The sequence below is a fragment of the Macaca fascicularis genome, chromosome 20 (assembly GCF_037993035.2).
Source record: "Macaca fascicularis isolate 582-1 chromosome 20, T2T-MFA8v1.1".
NCBI classification, from domain to species: Eukaryota; Metazoa; Chordata; class Mammalia; order Primates; family Cercopithecidae; genus Macaca; species Macaca fascicularis.
In genome coordinates this window covers 44,085,942-44,109,261 of record NC_088394.1, presented here as the reverse complement: position 1 = coordinate 44,109,261, position 23,320 = coordinate 44,085,942, and the positions used below count along the sequence as shown (strand labels likewise).

The following is a 23,320-nucleotide window of genomic DNA, read 5'->3' as shown; positions in this document are numbered from 1 at the left end:
ATACACCTGGCTTCTTTTCCCAAATTGTGCAACTCAGTTTAATGGCATCACCCAAACCTTGCACCCCGGGAAGCCAGATGTCTCCTCCTCTGAGTGCTTCCACATCTAATTGGTCACCAATTGTGAATAAGCCTGTCTCCTACATATCTCTTGTATTTCTGTCTTCTCCATCTCTGCTTCTAGTTCGTTCAGCCTGTGATCTCTTGTTTGAACAGTTCCCACTGCCCCTGCCCTTGGGTCCCTGTCTCTAATCTCCTGCTCTGTTCCACCCCGCGTAAGATTGTCTCCAGGGCAATCAGCCTAAGTCCCGGCTCTCGTCCTGTCATTGCTCTTCTTTATGGTCTTCTGCGAGACTGACAGAACTCATACAGAAGTTTTGAAATATCTGTTAAAATAAAAACGCACCAACCCTTTGACTCAGCAAATCCGCTGTTAGGTATTTAATGTGCAGATATTTTCACCCATGAAGCAAAGACCCATATACAAGGATGTTCACACTGCACTGCTCACAGGAGCAAAAGAGTAGAAACAATTCCAATCTCCATCACTAGGGCTCTGGTTAGATAATTTATAGTGCAACCGTATAATGGAATACTACAGTGCCGTTAAAGCAATAATAGCCTATACCTGCAGTACCATGCAGTACACATCCATATACGAATAGATTACTTCTGAATAAATACATAAGACACTGTAATAGTGGATGCTTTTTTTTTTTTTTTGAGATGGAGTGTCACTTTGTCTCCCAGGCCGGAGTACAATGACATGATCTTGGCTTACTACAGCCTCCACCTCCCCAGTTCAAGCGATTCTCTTGCCTCTGCCTTTCGAGCAGCTGGAACTATAGGCACGCACCACCACACCCAGCTAATTTTTGTATTTTTAGTAGAGATGGGATTTTGTCATGTTGGCCAAGTTGGTCTCGAACTCCTGACTTCAGGTGATCCGCCCTCCTCAGCCTCCCAATGTGCTGGAATTACAGGTGTGAGCCACCACACCCAGCCAAGAGTGGCCGCTTTTGAGAAAAGCAAATGAAGGTCAAAGATGGGAAGGAGAACTGCTTTTCATTGCATCTTTTTGTTCCGGTCAAATATTTACTAAGAGTGTGTATTAATTTAAAGGAAATGAAAGAGGGAAGGAAATGAAAAAAGCCTTCGGTGGTATACCATTAAACACAAGATCAAGTCTAAATTTCTTAGCATGAAAATCAAGACTACTCCTTTTGACACTGGAAAGGATGATGGGCAGGAGGGCTGGTCCCCTGTGCCTTACGGCTCCCTGTCCTTCACAGATACCTCCAGGTGCTCCACTGCTGCTCCCTGAATCGGGACCTGGAACTTCTGCCCTTTGGAGACATGACAGAGGTAAGAGGGAGGCAAGCCTGCTTGCTCTGTGTAACGTTGGTGCTCTTATGTTCACGCTGCCTCCCCAGGCAGGGAGGGGAAGGATCCCAGCTCTTCCTCCCAAAGCAGCTGGAGTTTTTCCTGCAGCAGGTGCAGGAGAAGCAAAGCTTCCCTCACTGAGGGAGGTTGGGGCTCAGCTTATAGAGGCACCTGGAAAGGAAAGGGGGTACCTTACCCCACAGAGGTGGAGAGCTGACCTCAAGCTCCTTCTTCTGAAGCAAGAGCAGAGACCCTGTGAAGATGAGAACCCCACCCCCATCACCCTTGCCCCACTCCAGCCAGTGCAACATCAGCCATGACCCGCAGGGGCAATTTCTGGCTGTAACATTTCCCTGATAATTCACAATCTTTCACATCTGCAGTCACCTTAATACACATACGACCCTCACCCACAATAAAAGTGGCATTGCCTTCTTGATTTTAATGGTCTAATAATAGCTCAGTCTGTTGAACACTTACTACATGCAAGGTGCTATTCTAGTGACTTGAATATAGTGTCTTAGGTGAGAGTCACAATAATCTCAATAACCTCAGGAGGGTAGTTTTAAATTCTTCTTCTTCTTCTTCTTCTTCTTCTTCTTCTTCTTCTTCTTCTTCTTCTTCTTCTTCTTCTTCTTCTTCTTCTTCCTCTTCCTCTTCCTCTTCCTCTTCCTCTTCCTCTTCCTCCTCCTCCTCCTCCTCTTCTTCTTCTTCTTCTTCTTCTTCTTCTTCTTCTTCTTCTTCTTCTTCTTCTTCTTCTTCTTCTTCTTCTTCTTCTTCTTTACCTTTTTCTTCTTCTTCCCCTTCTTCTTCTTTTTTTGAAGGGGAATCTCGTTCTCTCTCTGTCACCCAGACAGGAGTGCAGTGGGGTGATCTCAACTCACTGCAACCTCCACCTCCCAGATTCAAGAGATTCTCCCACCTCAGCCTCCTGAGTAGCTGGGATTACAGTCATGTGCCTCCAGGCCCGGCTAACTTTTGCATTTTTAGTAGAGACAGTGTTTCGCCATGTTAGCCAAGCTAGTCTCAAACTCCTGACCTCATGTGATCCACCCAGCTCGGCCTCCCAAAGTGCTGGGATTATAGGCATGAACTACTGTGCTTGGCCTATTCTTCTTCTTTTAAAGCTGGGACTATACATCTTTGATGGCAGAGAGCTAAATGATCATATTCAAGGTTGTTTCTTCAATAGGAAGAACAAGATCTCATCTGTAAAATGGCATAAATAAGAGTACTGACCTGATCGGATTGCTTTGAGGTTTAAATGAGTTAATACAAAGTGCTTTGACTAGTGCCCGGCCTAGAGTAAGTGATAACTACTATTGTAAGAGCACAGTAGGCATTGAATAGTATTTGATGTATAAGTAAATGAGTGAATGGGAAAACTGGGCTTTGGCCAGATCAAGCAGGTTGTCCAAGGTCACACAGTGGTGACCTGGAAGCACGGCAGGGACAGGAGGTTTCTCTGCCACCATTTCAACTCTGATTCTTCTCTACAGAGACTTCAAGCAGTCAGGATAGAACAGGAACTAGGACTTACACTCCAGCTCCCACTTCCTCAGAGCCTGAAGGAGGGATGGGCCAGCTGGCGGCTGCCTGGAGCGCTAATCTGCAAAACATGCTCAGTAACTTGGGTTTTCACCCTCAACTCCTATCACAGCAGGTGCCCTGTGAGATGGTCCTTCCAGCGTCAGTAAAGCTCCTTGCAGCCATTCCAGCTCTGGTCTGTTGAGTGGGTGCACACAGTGCAAATAGTCTCTGATGACACCCCTAATCCAGGCCAATGGTCCCACAAGTTGACAGGTGCTGTCAATGGAGATTAAAAACCTGAATAAGGCCAGGTCCAGTGTAACCTCAGCACCTTGGAAGGCTAAGGTGGGAGAATTGCTTGAGCCCAGGAGTTTGAGACCAACCTAGGCAATATAGTGAGACCTCATCTCTACAAAAAAAAAAAAGAAGAGAAAAGTTTAAAAACATTAGCTGAGTGTGGTGGCACCACCTGTAGTCCCAGCTACTCAGGAGGCTGAGATGGGAGAATCGCTTGAGACTGAGAGGCGGAGGTCGCAGTAAGCCATGATTGCTGGTGCCACTGCACTCCAGCCTGGGCAACAGAGGAGACCCTGCCTCAAAAAACCAAATACATAAAACCAGAATAATATGTGAGACAGTACTCTTACTTGGGAATGAGTGATTTATTTTATTATCTGAATTTTTAGTAGTTTAATGTTTGCCTCCTAGAAGTTGATAGGCTTAGAAAAATTGTATCTAAGTAAGAGTTACAAGTTTTTAAAAGTTATGTATCTTTAAATTTAGATTCAGGGGATACATGGAGAGTTACAAGATTTTTAATTAATTGAGAAGCAATTTATTCATCTCAACCACGTTTTGAAAAATATTTTTATTGATGCATAATATTTGTGCATTTTTTTGGGTACCTGTGCTATTTTGTTATATCTGTAGAATATGTAATGATCAGGTCAGGGCATTTAAGGGACCCAGCACCTTGAGTATTTATCACTTCTGTTGTGCTGAGAACTTTTCGACTCCTGTCTACTAGCTCTGCTGAAATATACAATACCTTGTTGTTGGCTGTAGTCACCCTATTCTGCTATCAAACATTAGAACTTATTCCTTCTATCTAACTTGATGTTTGTGTCCATCAGCCAACCTCTCTTCATTCTCACCCCCCTTCCCCACCCCCAAAAATCCTTTCCAGCCTCTGGTGTCCGTCATTCTACTCTCTACCTCCATGAGATCAGCTTTTAAGCTCCCACATATGAGTGAGATACATTATGTATTTTTAAGTCCGGAATGCCAAATTATCAGGTATCCTGGAGTGTGTGCATATCTTGGTCTGTACTGAGGGAGTTCTGCCTGCTACATCTGCCCACCCATTTGAGCGCACCTGGCTGTGCTTGCTCTCTGGACATGGTGCTTTTTACTGCCTGTCTGCAGATCGGGGAGCGGGGCCTCAACCTCTCTGGGGGGCAGAAACAGAGGATCAGCCTGGCCCGCGCCGTCTACTCCGACCGTCAACTCTACCTGCTGGACGACCCCCTGTCTGCTGTGGACGCCCACGTGGGGAAGCACATTTTTGAGGAGTGCATTAAGAAGACACTTAGGGGGAAGACGGTCGTCCTGGTGACCCACCAGCTGCAGGTGAGAACCCCTCCAGGGCTCTGACTGTGATTGATGGATAACGTAGATCCTCAAGCCTCTGCCATTTCAGAGTGTGATTCAGCGACAGCCTCCCAGCACCTGTCCTCATCTCAGGCTAGACTCCATATTTGGGGAGGGCTGTAAAAAACTTGGATGTCCTCTGCTTTCCACATAGAGCAAACAGACTGGTAGAAGATTTTTGTCCTGATAAAAATTAAGAACAAATGTTTTGGTCTCCTTTATCTTCAAAATTTTATGAGTGGACCCCTGCTTTTCAAGTTACAAAAAATGAAAACAGGCCCGGCACGATGGCTCATGCCTGTAATCCCAGCACTTTGGAAGGCCAAGGCAGGAGGACTGCTTGAGGCCAGGAGTTCAAGACCAGCCTGGGCAACTTAGAGAGACCGCCCATCTCTATAAAAATTTAAAAAATTAGCCGGGTGGGCTGGGCGCGGTGGCTCAAGCCTGTAATCCCAGCACTTTGGGAGGCCGAGACGGGTGGATCACGAGGTCAGGAGATCGAGACCATCCTGGCTAACACGGTGAAACCCCATCTCTACTAAAAAATACAAAAAACTAGCCGGGCGAGGTGGCAGGCGCCTGTAGTCCCAGCTACTCAGGAGGCTGAGGCAGGAGAATGGCGTAAACCTGGGAGGTGGAGCTTGCAGTGAGCTGAGATCCAGCCACTGCACCCCAGCCTGGGCGACAGAGCAAGACTCCGTCTCAAAAAAAAAAAAAAAAAAAAAAAAATTAGCCGGGTGTTGTGGTGCATCTGTGGTCCCAGCTACTGGGGAGGCCAAGGCGAGAGGATAGAGCCCTGGAGGTCAAGGCTGCAGTGAGCTGTGATAGTGCCACTGCACTCCAGTCTGGGCAACAGAACAAGACCCTGTCTCAAAGAAAATCAATCAATCAATAAAAAAGAAAAGAAAAGAAAAAGAAGCCAATCTGTCAGAAAAGAATCCCGCAAGTCTCCCGTTCTTAGATTGAGGGCCACCTCAGTGTGTTTTCTTACCGACGACGAACTCAGTGCAATGACTGCTTCTGCTGCTGCTTCTCCTGGGTCATTTTCCCTTGAGTATTTTCACATATGGCATTGGCCACAGTGCCTTATTATTTTCTCTCCCCCTTCTTCTTCTGTTTCTTTTTCTCTCGCTCCTTATTTTTGCTTTACTATTTTTTTTTGGTATAAAATATTTAAAACCTAAACAAGGTTTAGAAAATAATTAATAAAACCCATGTATCTACCGCCCAGATTAAACAATAAAACATTGATTCCACTCTCCAATTCTGTTGCAGTTCCTCCTTTCTGCTCTCCTGACTTTATTGTTTATTGTTTCCATGCATGTCTTCATACTTTTACAGCATATGCGTGAATCTCTAGACAAGAAGAAATTCCTTTTGCATATTTTTTAACTTTATAGAATTTTATAGAATTTATTTTTTACTTTCTGTGCCCTTTGGTAGTTTCCTTTTCTCCCCTCAACATTATGTTTTTTGAGATCTTCCATGTTGATACTTGTAACTTTATATATATATTAAAAAAATTATATAAAGATATATATGTATATATTTTGAGACAGAGTCTCACTCCAGCCCAGGCTGGAGTGCAGCGGTACAGTCTCAGCTCACTGCAGCCTCTACTTCCCAGGTTCAAGCAATTCTCCTGCCTCAGCCTCCGGAGTAGCTGGGACTACAGGCACACGCCACTATACCTGGCTGATTTTTGTATTTGTAGTAGAAACAGGGTTTCACCATGTTGGCCAGAGTGGTCTCGAACTCCTGACCTTGTGATCTGCCCACCTCGGCCTCCGAAAGTGCTGGAATTACAGGCGTAAGCCACTCCACCCAGCTTCATAACTTTATTTAATTCTCATTGGTATAGCATTCCAATATCTGAATATACCAGAATTTATTTCTCCAGTATGAACAATTGTTTCTTATTTTTCACTTTTACAAAAAAAAAAAAATACTTCCGTGTACATCCTTCTACATGTATCTTTGTACACATGTTTGAGAGTATTTTCAGGTAGAGTTTTAGGAGTCAAATCATTGGTTCATAAACTTCAAAAATCTTCCATGTTACTGAATAGGTCAAATTGTTCTCCAAAGTAGTTCTCCGAGGAACTCTCCTTAACTACAATCCTCCTGATAGTTAAGGAGAGTTCCTTTTACCTCAGATCACCACCAACACTTGAGTTGTCCAACTTTTAAATGTTTGCTCATCTGTTGGTATGAAATAATATTTTATCGTGATTTAAATTTACATTTTCCTGGTGAATAGTAAAATCAAACATCTTTCCCTGTGCTCACTGAAGGCTTTCTTTCTTCTGACTGTCCAGTACTTAGAATTTTGTGACCAGATCATTTTGTTGGAAAACGGAAAAATCTGTGAAAACGGAACTCACAGTGAGTTAATGCAGAAAAAGGGGAAATATGCCCAACTTATCCAGAAGATGCACAAAGAAGCCATATCGGTGAGTCCTGCCCCGCCGCCCTCACTCCCCATCGTGGACGCACGTGCACTCAGGGCCTGTGCTCTCTCCCCAGGTCACGTTGCAGGACACAGCAAAGATAGCAGAGAAGCCACAGGTAGAAAGTCAGGCTCTGGCCACCTCCTTGGAAGAGTCTCTCAATGGAAATGCTGGTAATGGTGCGGGAGACAGGACAAGAATGCCTGCCTGGGTCCTCCAGATGGCCCAGTGTTTCCTCCTAGACCCCAGATTGGGCCATGACCCTCAGTGTCTGAGACCCTAAGCATTTACATACACAGGGTTCAGATCCAAGTAGTTGAGGGCCATGGGGTGTAGACTGCTGGGCAGGAGGCCTGAAGGATCCAGGAAGTGAGTGTTGCGGCGGGCACAGCCGAGGGTGCACAGCAGAGGCAGGATAGGAGGTAGCTTTGGCTCTGAATGGCACAGATTTAAGGCTCGGCCAGGCATGTAGACATTCATTCACTACACACTGGAAGACAGTAAATATTGAGAGCAAAGGTATTAGGGATCAGAAATGAACTGGGTTTAGTCCCTGATGTCTGGAAGCTCATGGCCTTGCTCTTGTCTGGGGCAGAGTAGCAGAAGGGAGCGACTTCCATTTTTCGAGTAAGACAGTTCTGGATTTGAATCCCAGCTCTGCTGCTTACTAAGCTGTGTGACCTTGGCCATCTAACTTAACCTCTCTGAACTCTCGGCAAAAGTGGAGATGATGGTACTTAACTCCACAGGGTTGTAGTGGAGATTAGATGAGGTCAGATATAGGGAAGAACCCCACACAGGGCCTGTTACATTGTAGGCTCCCGTCTCCCACTGAGTCTTTTTTTTAGACAGAGTGTTGCTCTATTGCCCAGGCAGGAATACAGTGGCACGATCTTGGCTCACTTCAACCTCTGCCTCCCAGGTTCAAGCAATTCTCGTACCTCAGCCTCCCAAGTAGCTGGGACTACAGGCACACACCACCACACCGGCTAATTTTTGTATTTTTAGTAGAGACCGGGTTTCACCATGTTGCCTAGGTTGGTCTCGAACTCCTGACCTCAAGTGATCCACCCGCCTAGGCCTCCCAAAGTGCTGGGATTATAGGCATGAGCCACCGTGCCCAGCCACCAATTGAGTCTTTTTGAAGAAAACCTACTCCAAAACTTTCCATCCTGGTGTAATTTCCCTCAGGATTAAAATTCCAGAGAAAGAGCACTCTTCCCCAGGAAATATTGGGCTGTTGTTACTAGAAGGGAGAATAGCAGGCAGCAGCAGCAGACAGTCACTGTCGTGATGGCTATAATTATCATCAGAAACATCTATGGGCATCTCCAGGTACTGGTTTTCAGGCCAAGCTCAAGGTCAAGAGTCCACCTGGGCTGGTCAGGGCTGTTTTGTGAAGCATTATCTCAGAAGTGTATGGCTGCAGGGCAACTTAGCAACCCTCTCAGCTTTCCATTTTTTTGGACGAGTGAACAGAAGGGTTAAGTGATTTGCCTGATGTTGCACAGTGTCATAGTGACAGTTCTGAAACCCAGGTTTTCTGGTCCCAGGTGGTTTTCTTCATTCTTTCCTGCGTTTCTCTCAGTCCATCATACACAGGAGACCCTGCAGTCCCTCCAGAGTTGATTGAATGGTTAGGGATGGATCCCTTTCCAGGCTCTGGAGCCCAGGTCAAAGGTTTCTTTCAGCAGGGTCTTCCATGAAAAACCTTAGACGCAGGTGGGGCACTGAAGCTAGAAGGTGAAAAGCTGGCCCAGGATCGAAGCCAGAGACAGAAGGAAGGAGATCATGTGATTGGCAGGCATACCATTTTTCTCTTCTTCTACTCTGACCCAGTGCCGGAGCATCAGCTCACACAGGAGGAGGAGATGAAAGAAGGCTCCTTGAGTTGGAGGGTCTACCACCACTACATCCAGGCAGCTGGAGGTATGGTTCCCATGCCAGCCCAGGGCTGTCTCTTGGAGCAGCCCTATCCCTGAAACTGGGTCAGATTAGAACATGTGAGGTCATGTGAAGTAGAGAGGTCCAGAGGAGCCATGGTGTTTATTGGCCTAACTTGCAAAACCAAACTCTACTCAGTTATAGCAACTCTACCATCAAAGCCAAGGTTGGAAGTTATATTTTCATGTATACTCATTATTTCAGTGTTTTTCTATTTTTTTAGTTTAAAAAAATTTTTAAAAAAGAATAGAGATGGGGTCTTGCTATGTTGACCAGGCTGGTCTTGAACTTCTGGCCTCAAGTAATCCTCCCATCTCAGCCTCCCAAAGGGCTGGGATTACAGGCATGAGCCACCGCATCCTGCCTCATTATTTCAGTGTTTTTCAAACTCTGAGCTCTGCTCCCTTAGTGGGTTTTGCAATCAGCTGAGTTTATCATGAGCAGCACTGAAAGACATGAAATAGAATCGGATAGAAAATAGCAGCCACATCGCATAAGGTCACAGTGGTGGGACTTTTATTTTGGTGTGATTTAGAATTTCTTAATTTTTATTTCTTAAGGCAGGTAGAAGGCAATTAGAAGTTCAAAGCTACTGCCTTCTTAAATGGTGTATATCATCATGTATATTTACTGTACAATGTTGTAAACACAAAACTCAATATATGGTGCTGTACTTATCAAGTAATTTAAGAGATTTTTGAGAGTTATTTTTACTCCATGAAACGTTTTACGCATCGTTGACATTGGAAGCTGACTGTTGTGTAAGATGTCTGCTGTCTGCATGCCTGGGGGAGGAAGAGGTAGGCTGCGTACACAGGACACTGTTCCCGCCCTGTCCACCATGGGTATCCTGCAAGGAGTAACCCAGGGCCTGCCCAGACAGAGCAGGGAACAGCAAATGCTTGTGAAATGCATGAATGGATCTAGCAGCATACATTGATCTGTATTTACAAAGTGCCTACTATGTTCCAGGCCCTGTGCCAAGCTCTAGAGGGGAGGGGGCATAAAGTCATCTAAGAACCATCGCTGAAATCTAGCTGGAGAATTAAGACATTGCTTCCATCAGATGGTGAGAGAGATCTCTGTGGCCAGGGAATCTCAAATCTCATCAAAGAAGAGACAACCCTTGAAGGAAGGATAGAATTTGGGAAAAGACTGTAGGCACGGGACATGTGAGCATAAATAGGTGAGAGGAGTGCTAGAGCAGGAAGCAGTGCCCCAAGAAGGAGTGTACCCTGCCTTTTCCCACCCTTAACTGCTTCAAATCCCAGCTCTGCCACTCACCAACTCTGCGAGTTTGGACAAGGTAGTTCCCCTCTCAGATTCAGTTTTCTCATTTTATTAGCCTATTTGTGCTGCTGTAACAACATATATTAACTGGATAGTTTACAAAGAACAGAAATTTATTTCTCACTGTTCTGGAGGCTGGGAAGTCCAAGATCAAGGTGCTGGCAAGTTTGGTGTCTGGTGAGGGCCCAGTATCTACTTCCAAGATGGCGCCTTGAATGCTGCGTCCTCCATTGTCCCTGGAGGGGATAAATGTTGTATCCTCACATGGTAAAAGGAACAAAAAACCAGGGAGGCAGCTCTCTGAAGCCTCTTAAGGGCATTAATGCCATTCATGAGGGCTCCATCCTCATGGTTGTCACCTCCTAGAGGCCTCACTTTGTAATACCATCACCTTGGGAATTTGGTTTCAACATTTTGGAGACACATACATTCACACAATAGCACTTTTGAAAATGGGGATAGGAATTACTAATTCAGAAATACTGCATACATTTAGTACTATTCCTGGCATGTAGCACATGATAGTACATGGTGCGTACCACATAACAGGTAGCTGTTATTGTTACTTATAAAACTGAACCTGCAGGACCTGTATAAGGTGAACGAACTTCTCTAGAACACTGCCCTCTGCCAGACACTGGGCTGAGTGCTTGACACACATTATCTCATATCATCTTCAGCATGGCTCTGAAGCTGGTAAGGTTATCACTATTTCATAGGTAAAGAAGTGGCATGTTGCTGACATTTGGTACCTTGTCCAAGGTCACACGGTTTGGAAGTGGTGGAGCCAGGATTTGAACCCAGGGCTCCCTGACTTTGGAACCCAGCTCTTCCCATTCCTCCAAGGTGTCCACAGTGGGTGGGGCTCAAGGGTTTCCAAGCACTCAAAGACAGGGATGGCTGAGCAGCTGAGTCAGCAGTTGCCTCGCACCTGAGTCAGCAGTTGCCTCGCACCTGTTTGTGGCACTTGTACATCACCACTGTCTCCCTCCCAGGTTACATGGTCTCTTGCATAGTTTTCTTCTTCATGGTGCTGATCATCTTCTTCACAATCTTCAGCTTCTGGTGGCTGAGCTACTGGTTGGAGCAGGGCTCAGGGGTGAGTGCCATGAGGTGGGTGGGCTGTGTTTCTATGGGCTTGAGTGAGGTGTGGTGACTTCTTGCTCCTTGAGACCACAAGAGCCAGAGCATGGCTTGGGACCCACATGACAAGCCCAGAGCTGGTGTTCCAGAGAGAACCATGGGGAGCCAGGACTCTGGGGTTCTCCCGCACAGGCCTCCTGATTTTGTAGAATGAGTGGTCACCTGATCAGTCTTACTGGAAAACCAAGAGATTTATATCCCCAGACAGTGCCCCAAGAATCTTTCCATTCCACTGCAGTAACTGTCTCCTTTAGCTCCAGGCTGGCCTCCACACTATGGTTTATTTAAAATATACTTCTGGTCTTGTGAGCTGGGAGCCACAACCGGCCACACTGTGTCAAGTTATTTCACTAATCTCCCCACCCACATTCTGAGGCAAGTTCCACTGTCTCCATTTTCCCAAGGGGACCCTGTGCCTAGAGAGGATGAAGAACCTGCCCTAGGACAGGACAGGGCTGGGACTTGAACTTGGTGCCCTTAATCGAAGCCATGCTTTCCCCACAGTGCTTCATGTGGTTTATTTCTGGATTGTGTACCAGGAGGTTTGGGTCAGGAGAGCAGAAGCCACTCTAAGTATTTAGAGCTTCAGAGGATTTAATATAGGGAATTAGAGGCTCAGTCAACCATTGGAGGGGAAGCAGCCATCAGGGATCTCAGCTGAACTGAAGTGGGTGATTCCCAGGATGCCTTCCAGCCTCTGGAAAAACCCCACACCCCACGCTCCTGCCCACAGTTGCCACTGAGCGTGCTGGCTTCTCCTCTTCCACCTTTCTGTTTCCCTGTGGGTGCCTCTCCTTGGCAGAATCTAGCCTGAAACCATGCCAGGAGGGGTTTCGGGAAATCACGTCCCCAAGCTTCTCGCTGCATCGCAGCAGAGCGTGTGCAAGGGCCCGGCTGCTGCAGTGTCCACAGGGCAGACTCTGAGGGCCTAGTGCAGGGCAGGGCGGTGGGAATGAAGGGCAAAAGATAGTAGCCAAGCGCTGAGCAGGGAGGTTTGGGCAAACAACTTCACCTTCTACCATCCACGGGATCTCACGTGGCCCCAGGGAGAAGGCTTTCCCTGCCACTGAATTTCCCCCTGGACACCTGCAGTCTGACCCCCTGTTCTTTCTTGAAGACCAATAGCAGCCGAGAGAGCAATGGAACCACGGCAGACCCAGGCAACGTGGCAGACAATCCTCAACTGTCCTTCTATCAGCTGGTGTATGCGCTCAACACCCTGCTCCTCATCTGTGTGGGGGTCTGCTCCTCAGGGATTTTCACCAAGGTCACGAGGAAGGCATCCACGGCTCTGCACAACAAGCTCTTCAACAAGGTATGGGCCTGGGTGCTGGGCGGGGCTGAAGGCTAAGCTCCGAACTTGCCCAGCTTCATTTTTATTTTTTTATTTTTTAGAGCTCTGTAGCCCAGGCTGGAGTGCAGTGAGTGGCACAATCTCCACTCACGGCAACCTCTGCGATCCTCCTGCCTCAGCCTCCCAAGCAGCTGGGAGTACGGGCGCATGCCACCAGATCTGACTAATTTTTGTATTTTTTGTAGAAACTGGGTTTCACCACATTGCCCAAGGTGGTCTCAAACTCCTGGGTTCCAGTGATCCATCCACCTCAGCCCCCCAAAGTGCTGGGATTACAGGCATGAGTGACCATACTCGGCCTATTTTTTTTAAATTAGTAGACTTTAATTATTTATTTATCTGTAGAGATGGGGTCTTGCTATGTTGCCCAGGCTGGTCTCAAAATCCTGGGCTAAACCAATCCTCCCACGTTGGCCTTCTAAGTAGCTGGGATTAAGGTGTGAGCCACCATGCCCAGACAACTTTGTTTTTTGAGCACTTTTGGTTTACAGAAAAATTGAGATGACGGTACAGAGAGTTCTCATATACCTGCCTATCACCCAGGCTGGAGTGCAGTGGTGTGATCACAGCTTACTGCAGCCTCAACCTCTTGGGCTGAAGAAGTCCTCCCTACCTTAACCTCCGAGTGGCTGGAACCACAGGCGCACACCACCTCGCCTGGCTAAGTTTTGTATTTTTTGTATTTTTGTAGAGACAGGTCTTGCCATGTTGCGCAGGCTGGTCTTGAACTCCTGGGCTCAAGTCATCTGCCCATCTCAGCCTCCTAAAGTGCTGGGATTACAGTTGTGAGTCACTGCACCTGGCCCACTTCTCCTATTCTTAACATCTTGCATTAACATGGGATGTTTGTTACAATTGATGAGTCAATATTGATACATTATTAATTATTATTATTAACGAATGTCCACGGTTCACCTTATGGTGCATTCTTTGTGCTGTGCATTCTGTGGGTTTTGATAAATGTATAATGACATGTATCCACGGTACAGAATAGTTCCCCTGCCATAAACAAAACCCTGTGCCCCACCTATTCATTCTCCCTCCCTACCCTCAAACTCCTGGCAACCACTGATCCTTTTTACTCTCTTCATAGCTTTGCCTTTTCTAAAATGTCGTCGTTGCAGCTGGGTGAACCGGGCTGCTTGATGAGGAGGGAGTGACGAAGGTGTGGCGGAGTTCTCCCGCTGCTGGAAGTCTGGTTATAAGAGCTCAGTGTCCCTTGATGGAGGGCCACAGCAACGCTGGCCTCCACTGGCTGAGCATGGTCACGTAGAGTTGCTTATGATTGCCCTGAGTTCTCTTTGAAGTGGATATTATCCTCATTTTACATATGAGGATACTGAAATCTCACATATGTTAAAGTTGGAATATGTGTTTGGTTAGAATACTCAATTGTCAGCTGGGTATGGTGGCTCACGCCTGGAATCCCAGCATTTTGGGAGGCCCGAGGTGAGTGGATTGCTTGAGCTCAAGAATTCAAGACCAGCCTGGGCAACGTGGCAAAATCTTGTCTCTACCAAAAATATAAAAATTAGCCGGACATGGGGGCTTGTGTCTGTAGTCCCAGGTACTCGGGGAACTGAGGATCAAGGAGGATCGCTTGAGTCAGGGAGGTGGAGGTTGCAGTGAGCCAAGATCATGCCACTGCACTCCAGCCTGGGAGACAGTGAGACCCTATCTCATAAAAAAAAAAAAATATATATATATATATATATATATATATATATACACACACACACACACACACACACACACATACCAAATTGTCTGTGGTATCACACTGCTTCTTGGAAATGTCATTCCTCTCCCTCACTTACTAAGTGTTACTATGTGCCAGTTTCTGCAGTGGCCATGGGGCTCACATCAGAGAATGCACAGTGCAGGTAGGATTTGGGCCATTATGGGTGTATAGTCTAATGGAGAAGATGGACAAGAAAATGGGATGGGGCACACAGGGCCATGAGAATGTAAGAGGCACCTTGTCTTAGCTTGAGGGCAGGGGAAGAAAGTGGGGAGAGTCCAGAAAGCCTTCTTGGGAGCTTCCCTCCTTGAAGGAGGAATCAGATTTAGCCAGCTCAAGACCAGGAGACTGAAGGTGAACAAAAGCAGAGCGCTTCTGGGAGGCGAATGGAGTTCTAGAAGGCTGATCTCAGAGGTGGGAGTGGGGGTTTTGACTTGGAGACACGGGAGGTGAGGGTGGCCCATCGTTCCTTGTAGACTGAATGCAAATTGTGTTGCCATCAAGTGTTTCAACTTCGGCAGGGTGAGACGAAGCTTTTCCCTACCTCTCAGGTAAAGCTTGGCAGAATCAGAAAGCAGGAGGGGGACATTCTACCTGAGGCCTGACACTTTCCCACCCGTCCTCTGGGGGTGGCCCTCAGCCCTCCAGGTGGTCTCTGAGTTTCTTTTGATGGCACATTCCAAGATTCTAGAAATATCCAGTGCCCATGCCTCTACATGACATTTTGTATTTTAATTTTGAGAAATGTTCAAGTTTCTTTCCATGAAAATGTGTTTCATATTTAAGATATTTTCATTTTTCCAGTCCTTTTGTGGCTTTTTAAACTTTAAATTTGTCTTTGTAGTTTTAAAGAATCACAAGTAAAGGATAAATCTGAAAAAATTCGCTCAACTGCAAGCACAACAGAAAAAAATGAAGCAAAAATGAACAAACAAGAACAACCCCAGATCATTGTGATACTTAGAAGACAATCAGAAACCAAAACCCTTTTCCCTTTGTTACCGCCATTGGTCCCTAATCCAGAGTAATGCTGGGCTTCCACAGATGCACTTCCTCACCCACAGTGGAAATGAGGTCCGTTCCTGTGTCTCCTCCACAACCCCGCCATGCCCCGCACCCGCAAGGCGTGCTCAGAGTCCTTGAAGGGGTGACCCTTTTGCTCTTTGATTCCTCTGAGTGATCATGACAATTCTGGTTACTTTAGCTCAAGTATTTAACAAAACATTCTGGAAATAAAATTGAAGGCATTTTAGAGGCAGAAAAAGCAAGGTGGCCCTAAATTTGCCCCTCCGACCCTCACTACCCCACCAGCTAGAAAGCAAACATACATGAGAACTACACTTGGTCAGCAGTATCCATGCATTTGCAATGAGAGCAGCTATAGGGAACAGTTCATGGCTCAAATAATTACATTTAGTAGTCAAAATGTCCTTCCCTGCTCTTTCCGTGAGTTTGACTTTAATAGATGCCATTGACTTCTCTTCATTTCTACTTCTTGCATTATAGCTTGAGAAGTACATGGGGAAATGTAGGTGGTCATTTTGTCAGTGCCATGAATCTTTAAGAAATTGCCTTCTGTGAAGAGTGACTGTGCCAGGCTTGGGAAAGCCTCAGAAGGCCTTAATTGGATCATGGTTTTGCCATTAACCACTTGGGTAACGAATAAGTTACAGAGCCACTTCCTCTTCTGCAATCTTCAGTTTCCTCATCTGCAAAACAAGGACACCAAACGAAATGCTTTTGTTAGAGCCTACCTTGTGGTTTGAAATGTCCTTTGATCTCTGAAAGGCCTCATGCCCACTGGCTGTTAGAGATCAACTTGGAGGTACCACCTTCAAGAAGGGGGCAGTTACGGCTAAATTTGATCCAAGGGTCCAAATCGTGTGCAACCACAGTGGGATTGCTGCTGCTAATCTTTGGCAGTCCTGAGTGAAAATAGTGCCATCTGTAGAAAATCATAAGAGCTGGTATGGATAGAATGCCTACTGAGGGTGATGCAGGGCAGGCAAACCCCAGAATGGGGCTTAGTCCATGAGAGTTCTTGGCTTTGCCCGGGGAAGAATTCAAGGGTGAGCCAGTGGTAGGGTAGAAGAAAACAGTTTTACTGAAGTGTCAGTGTTGCAGTTCTGGCAGTGTTGCAGCTCTATGACTGACCCTGCAGAGCAGGGCTACCCCGTAGGCAGTGTGCTGACAGCTGCAGCTCAGGGCAGGTTTGCAGTCATATTATACCTACTTTTCATTACATGTAGATTAAGGGACAGTTTATACAGAAGTTTCTAGGAAAAGGGTGGCAACTTCCAAGTCATCAAGTCATTGATGACCCAGAAAGGGGCGGTAACTCCTGGATGTTGCCATGGCAGTGGTAAACTGACATGACACACTGGTAGGCCTGTCTTATGGAAAGTGGCTTCCACCCTGCCCCTGTTTTAGCTAGTCCTCAATTTGGTCTGGCGTTCAAACCCCGCCTTCAGAGTCAAGTCTCACCTCCTACCTCGGGGGAGGCACTGCTTTGAGCATTTTCAATGTATTCTCTCTAATAGCTTTACAGGATATAATTCATATACCGTACATTCACACTTTTAAATTATACACTTCAGTGTTTAGTATATTTGAGGAGTTGTGTGATCCTCACTACAACTCTATGAAGCATCGTTTTCATCACCATTTCATTAACAAGGACCTTGAGACTCAGAGGAGCTCAGTACTTGCCCGAGGTCAGACAGCAGTAGGTGGAGGAGTCAGGTAGCCATGGAGCCCATCTGTGCTTTTAAACCATTGCTCTACATTGCCTGCCCTGGAGACCCCTGGGATCACATCCCATGGCTCTTTAGAGTCAAGGGTAATAGACATCTTCATCCAATCTTGAGGAGGGCCTGCAGCTTCTCTCACGGTCCACACTGATTTTGTCCCTGCAGGTTTTCCGCTGCCCCATGAGTTTCTTTGACACCATCCCAATAGGCCGGCTCTTGAACTGCTTCGCAGGGGACTTGGAAGAGCTGGACCAGCTCTTGCCCATCTTTTCAGAGCAGTTCATGGTCCTGTCCTTGCTGGTGATCGCCATCCTGTTGGTTATCAGTATGCTGTCTCCATATATCCTGTTAATGGGAGCCACAATCATGGTTATTTGCTTCGTTTATTATATGTGAGTAGGTTCTTTTTGCTTGTGACTTGGGGAGCAAGGCTGGGACCAACCCAGACTAGATGGTCCCAGAGGTGGACGGTCCAGGTCCCTTACTTCCACTGTCTATTCAGGATGTTCAAGAAGGCCATCGGTGTGTTCAAGAGATTGGAGAACTATAGCCGGTCCCCTTTATTCTCCCACATCCTCAATTCTCTGCAAGGCCTGAGCTCCATCCATGTCTATGGAAAAACTGAAGACTTCATCAGCCAGTGAGTCCTTCTGCTGCCATTTGAGAATGATGGAACCACAGGGGTGGTGGGGATCAGGGAAAGAATGGAGCATCTGGGAATGGCATCATCCTCAAAAGCACCAGAGCACATTGTTCGATGGACTTATTTCTCTGAGCCTCCAGAACCTGCTGAGCCATTCTTTCATTTATAATAATGAAAAATGTAAATAATAGGAAAAATGTTTGTAAACTTTAAAGGCCTTGGATATATTGTGTGTGTATATATATGGACATATGTATACATACATTTAATGATAGGGTGCATTACTGTGCAAACACATCTTGCATTATGTTATTTCTTTCACTTCCAAACAAATATCTAACTTTAACAAAACAATAAGGAACAATAGCTTTCTAAATAACAGAACTTCCTTCACTACTCATGCCATAGATTTGCCTCCTAAATGTTGAAACAAACAAGCAAACAAGTCCTATGATTGTTGTTGAGGTTTAATGGTGTAACATGAACTTATCTGTTCGTAGAGGATAATCAAGCACGGTCTTCACCTACAAGAAGTTCATAGTCTGGTGGAAAAGGGAGAAACAGGCACATGTTTTTGTAATTATACATGATTGAAGAAGATAGATGGCATCAAAGAGGGGCAGATAAACTACTTGGGAATTCAGAGGGGAAGGAGGTGGCCTGGGGGGGATCAGAGAAGGCTTTCAGGAGGAGGTGGCATCTGAGCTGGCCTTGAAGCCTGGGTAAGACTTGGGCACACATTTGGGAGATGGTATGTGCTCAGTTAGCTGGAATATTGGATGAACTGTGCACCTGCTCTCTCAGTGGCATTGTAGACCACTCAAGGTCTGTGCAGACTCTAGGACTGAAGGGATCCTGGAGCGATGCATTCGCTCAGCCCACACTGAGAACCCTGCCCCAAGGTATATACCAAGACACGCAGACGAAGAGAGACTGGAGGGATTGGAGCTGTTGTTGGGGAAGGTCTCAGAGAAAAGGACCTGAGCAGAGATCTAAATCAAGTGTGGGTTGAGCTATGGAGTTATGTGGGCAGGACCTCTGCAGGCAGAGGGGACAGTAAACGCAAAGACCGTGAGATGGGGGAGTAGGTTTGAAGGATAGCAAGGTGGCTTGAGCACAGGGGCCACAGAGTGACCAGGGTCTGTTTTGTTTAATCTGGGAAGGCCTCAAGGTGGAGGTGACTCAATCAGTATAGAAAGGTAAGGTGGACGGAATTTGGAATATCTTATGCAAAGGTTCAGAGGGTATGGACAGAGTGAGTCAGAAGGGCCACTGTGCTGGGGTGATAGCCCACTCAGATGGTAAGATGGTTTTAGTTGATGTGTAAATGAATATTTAATTTCAATAATCAAAGTTTTATTTGAATGTACTTTAGAAAAAATGCAACTAACGTATCAAAGCCATTATTTATATAATTTAAGGTTGTGAGTAAAGTTTCTTTTAATATACATTCTCAAATAAATCATGTAAAATAAGAATACTAATCAATTAACAGTATAGGTTGTGATTGATATGGAAAACTGTGATGGTGGTATGTGAAAATTGGAAATTGGTAGGTCTCTGTTGGTTGGAAGTGACAGAAAAAACTAATTCAAACTAGCTTAAAAGTATGACTTAAATATGGCAAAATAGTAACAATTGCTAAATTAGGTAGAGGGTATACAGATATTCTTGGAACCAACTTTTTAATTTCTTGGTACTTCAAAAATTTTTCATTAGTGGGTATACAGATGTTCATTAAATCAAGCTTTTAATCTCTCGGTACTTATAACAATTTTCATAACAAAAGGCTGGGGAGGAGGACTTGCTTAAAGTGAGGCTTAATCCAGAGACTCAGCTAATGTTCCCCGGGTGTCTTGGCTTTGCTGCTCTGCCTTCCACTGTGTTATTTTACCTTTAAGCTTCCAGAGACCCTCTGGTGGCTCCAGGCTCCCCTCCTAGTAGCAGAATGGTAGTTTCGGATCTCCCATCATCCCACTGAAAGGAACCACTCCCACACTCACTCACACGTCCTGGCATTTATTCACTCTCTGTGGCCAGTTTAGGGTAACTCACCCATCTCTGAGTGAGTCGCAGAGGTTAGGCGAGGAGTGCGTGCTAAGGACGGGCCTTACTGGCAGAGCCTACTCCTCAATCTGGGTTAGGAGTCAGGTCAACTGCACCCAAATTCATGGCTGAGAAAGTGGTAGGGAGGAACTCCCCAAAGAAAAATCAGGCCCTGCTGCTGGGAGTGGGGACCTGGATGCTGGAGGAAGCAGCCGGTATCTACCCAGACCCGGGGAGACCCTGGGTCGGACAAACACGTGGTTCTTAGTCTGTGCTTTCCTTCTCAGGTTTAAGAGGCTGACTGATGCGCAGAATAACTACCTGTGGTTGTTTCTGTCTTCCACGCGATGGGTGGCATTGAGGCTGGAGATCTTGACCAACCTTGTGACCTTGGCTGTTGCCCTGTTCGTGGCTTTTGGCATTTCCTCCACCTCCTACTCCTTTAAAGCCATGGCTCTCAGCATCGTGCTGCAGGTGAGGAGGTGACCCTGTGTGGGCCCTGTCTGAGCTTTGCTCATCCTCTGCCTGCGGCTTCTGGGCAGACTCAGGGGGTCCTCAGGTATTCAGTGACACCTTAAGTTCTGGCCACATGTGATCTTAGGAGTTAACGTGCTTGGCCTTCTGAAATTGGCTACTTTGCTCTGTTTCCTCGTGGTCAGCTCTGAATTGGGAAGTCTGTATTCAAAGGTATTTAATAGAATGAAGGGGGAATGAAGGGGGAGCCCACAGGCAACAGAGTCCAATGCTCATATTGTGCAGTTGGGGAAACTGAGGCCCAGACAAGGGAAGGACTTGTCCAAACAGATGCATGTTAGCAGAGCTGGTAAGGGAACCCTGACCTCTTGGCTTCCTGGCTGCTGTCTTTGTACCTAACCGTTCCTATCCTGATTGAGCTGTCAAACCTTTCTGAATCACCTGGAAGGGTCGTTTAAAAGGTGGGTTTCGCAGCCCGGCCCCTAGAACAGGGCTTCTCAAACTTAAATGTGCCTAAGACTTGAAACAGACTTCCACTGAGCTGGTGCAATGGCAGGCACTGGCTGTGCTCTCTTCCAGGCATTCAGTGCTCACCCCACTGCATGAGATGAGCAAAGTGGTTAAGAACATGTGGTTTGGGGCCGGGCGCCGTGGCTCACGCCTATAATCCCAGCACTTTGGGAGGCCGAGGTGGGTGGATCATGAGGTCAGGAGATCGAGACCATCCTGGCTAACACGGTGAAACCCCATCTCTAGTAAAAAAATACAAAAAAAAATTAGTCAGGCATGGTGGCAGGTGCCTGTAGTCCCAGCTACTCGGGAGGCTGAGGCAGAAGAATAGCGTGAACCCAGGAGACGGAGCTTGCGGTGAGCCAAGATCGCGCCACTGCACTCCAGCCTGGGTGACAGAGCGAGACTCCATCTCAAAAAAAAAAAAAAAAAAAAGAACATGTGGTTTGGAATATCCAGGTTCAAAGAGGCTCTGCCCATTATTAGCTGTGTGGCTTTGGGTAAATTGGTTAACCTCTCTGTGCCTGGGATTCTTCATCTGTAAAGGGGAGATAATAAAGGTTTCAAAAATAATAGCCTTGTGAGGATTATGTGTAAATGTGAGACTTAATGCTTGTGAAAACCTAGAGTAGTGCCTGGCCTGCAATAAATGCTCAATGAATATTAGCTATTATTGTTCTGGTCTTACAAATAGAAAACTTAGGGCTTAGAGAGTTTAAGTAACTTGGCCATGTTCCCATAGCCAGTAAGACGCAGGTGTGTGCACAGGCTCACATCCTCTCTCTCTCTCTCTGATATACACACGTGCACCAGTGCAGAGTGACCCCCAGACCTCCAGCACTCTCAGGGAGAGGCACCACACCAGGGTCTTAGGGGATTCGGAACCACTAAGGCCCAGAAATCCCTCCTGCTGCTGCTTCAGGACATAGATCAGGAGGGCAACGCTCAGGGCGAAGCTTGCCCAGTGCTGGCGCTGCCTTAAGCGCAGCCCCTGTAAGGAGCGAGGCAGAGGCTCGTCTCTCCCAGGGTGCCCCGTTCACAGCAGGCAGTTGCTCCAAGGTTGTTGCACCACCGGAGACACAAATGGGAAACCCTGCCTGGGGGACTGACTGCTTCAAAAGGGCCCTTGAGGGTCATTTTTTCTTTTCAAGGTCTGCTGTATTATTTAAGCATCTTATCTTCATCCTGGTCATAACTTCTCAATCCCCAGCCCTGCAGCACTTTCCAAGTCACCTTCCACACTCTCACCAGAGTAATCTTTAATTATAGTTTTCATCATGTCACTGCTTTGTTCAGAAGCCTTCGAAAACTCCGTCTCCTGTCTACCAAACTTCAGCTATGGGGTCCTGACCTCAATGTGCTCCCTCTGCTGCAGTCAAGCCAGAACCTCACTGACTTCTGCATGCACTTTTGAGAAAATTGCATTCGAGCATTGGGAGGCAGGAATCACACATCACATTGCTTTGTAGCCTTAAGAGGCTTCTCAGGAAGTGCCAGAGATGCATCTGGCTGTGAGGCAAAGAATCAACCCAAAATGGCCTCGACCATCTGGGAACTTATTCTCTCATGTAACCAGAAGGCTGGGGTAGGGCTATGCTCAGTTGGCTCATGTAGTGGCCTAGCAAGAACCCTTGATCATTCTACCTTTTAGTGCTGGCATCCACAGTCTAGCTTTGTCTGCAAGTCTGTCTGTATTCATGGTCACAAAATGGCTGCTGCAGCCCCAAGTGACACATCCTCCCACAATAACAGTCAAAGGCTGGAGAGGAGATAACTTTTTCCATGTGTTTGTTCCTTTTTAAAAGCAAAGAGAAGTTTTCAAGGACACACCCATCTGATGCCTTCTCATCCTTCAATGGCCGCAATGGCATCATGAGCCCACACATAAACCAATCTCTGGCAAGAGGAGTTGAATTAATGTGATTAGTTTGGATTAACCAAGCTTCCCTGAAGCATAAGGCCATCAGACACCTGAACATGATGCTGGCAAGGCAGCCCACAGGGTGTGATACACTGGGGGATGGGAGGAAATGTGGTCTTCCAACCCACCCCTGGCCTCCTTTCCAGACTAAGCACCATTTCATCATGGTGCCCACCTTCTCTGACTTACAGAGGGCTTCCCCTCCTTCCCACACCCTTTTGTTTCAGCCATAGCCAAACAGCTTGTGGGTGCCTGGGTGTAATCTGTGAATTTGCCGCTTTCAGCGCTTACATAGGCTGTTCTGTTTGGAACACTCTTCTCCACACATCTTTAGCCCACTGCATCTTACTTCACCTTAAAAATGTCGCTCTAGGACTGACTCTTCCTGGAATCCTTCCCTGTGCCCTCATCCAGGACCCCTCCTGTGCATCCCAGTGGCTCTCCAGGGCTTCTCCGTTGTGGAGTGCACCCCTCTGCACTTTATTCTTTGTT

General features: G+C 46.6%; 1 protein-coding gene across 1 annotated transcript in view; it reads left to right on the top strand.

Annotated features, from left to right (window-relative positions):
• The window catches only part of ABCC11 (ATP binding cassette subfamily C member 11), a 63,956-nt gene that overhangs the window by 27,930 nt on the left and 12,706 nt on the right, over positions 1–23,320 (top strand). The window contains exons 13-22 of the mRNA XM_065537743.2: positions 1,292–1,364; positions 4,338–4,541; positions 6,881–7,015; positions 7,089–7,191; positions 8,852–8,941; positions 11,242–11,345; positions 12,507–12,704; positions 17,400–17,626; positions 17,737–17,874; positions 20,211–20,397. Of these exons, the coding sequence (XP_065393815.1) occupies positions 1,292–1,364; positions 4,338–4,541; positions 6,881–7,015; positions 7,089–7,191; positions 8,852–8,941; positions 11,242–11,345; positions 12,507–12,704; positions 17,400–17,626; positions 17,737–17,874; positions 20,211–20,397 (1,459 nt within the window). The remainder of the gene's footprint in view (positions 1–1,291; positions 1,365–4,337; positions 4,542–6,880; positions 7,016–7,088; positions 7,192–8,851; positions 8,942–11,241; positions 11,346–12,506; positions 12,705–17,399; positions 17,627–17,736; positions 17,875–20,210; positions 20,398–23,320) is intronic.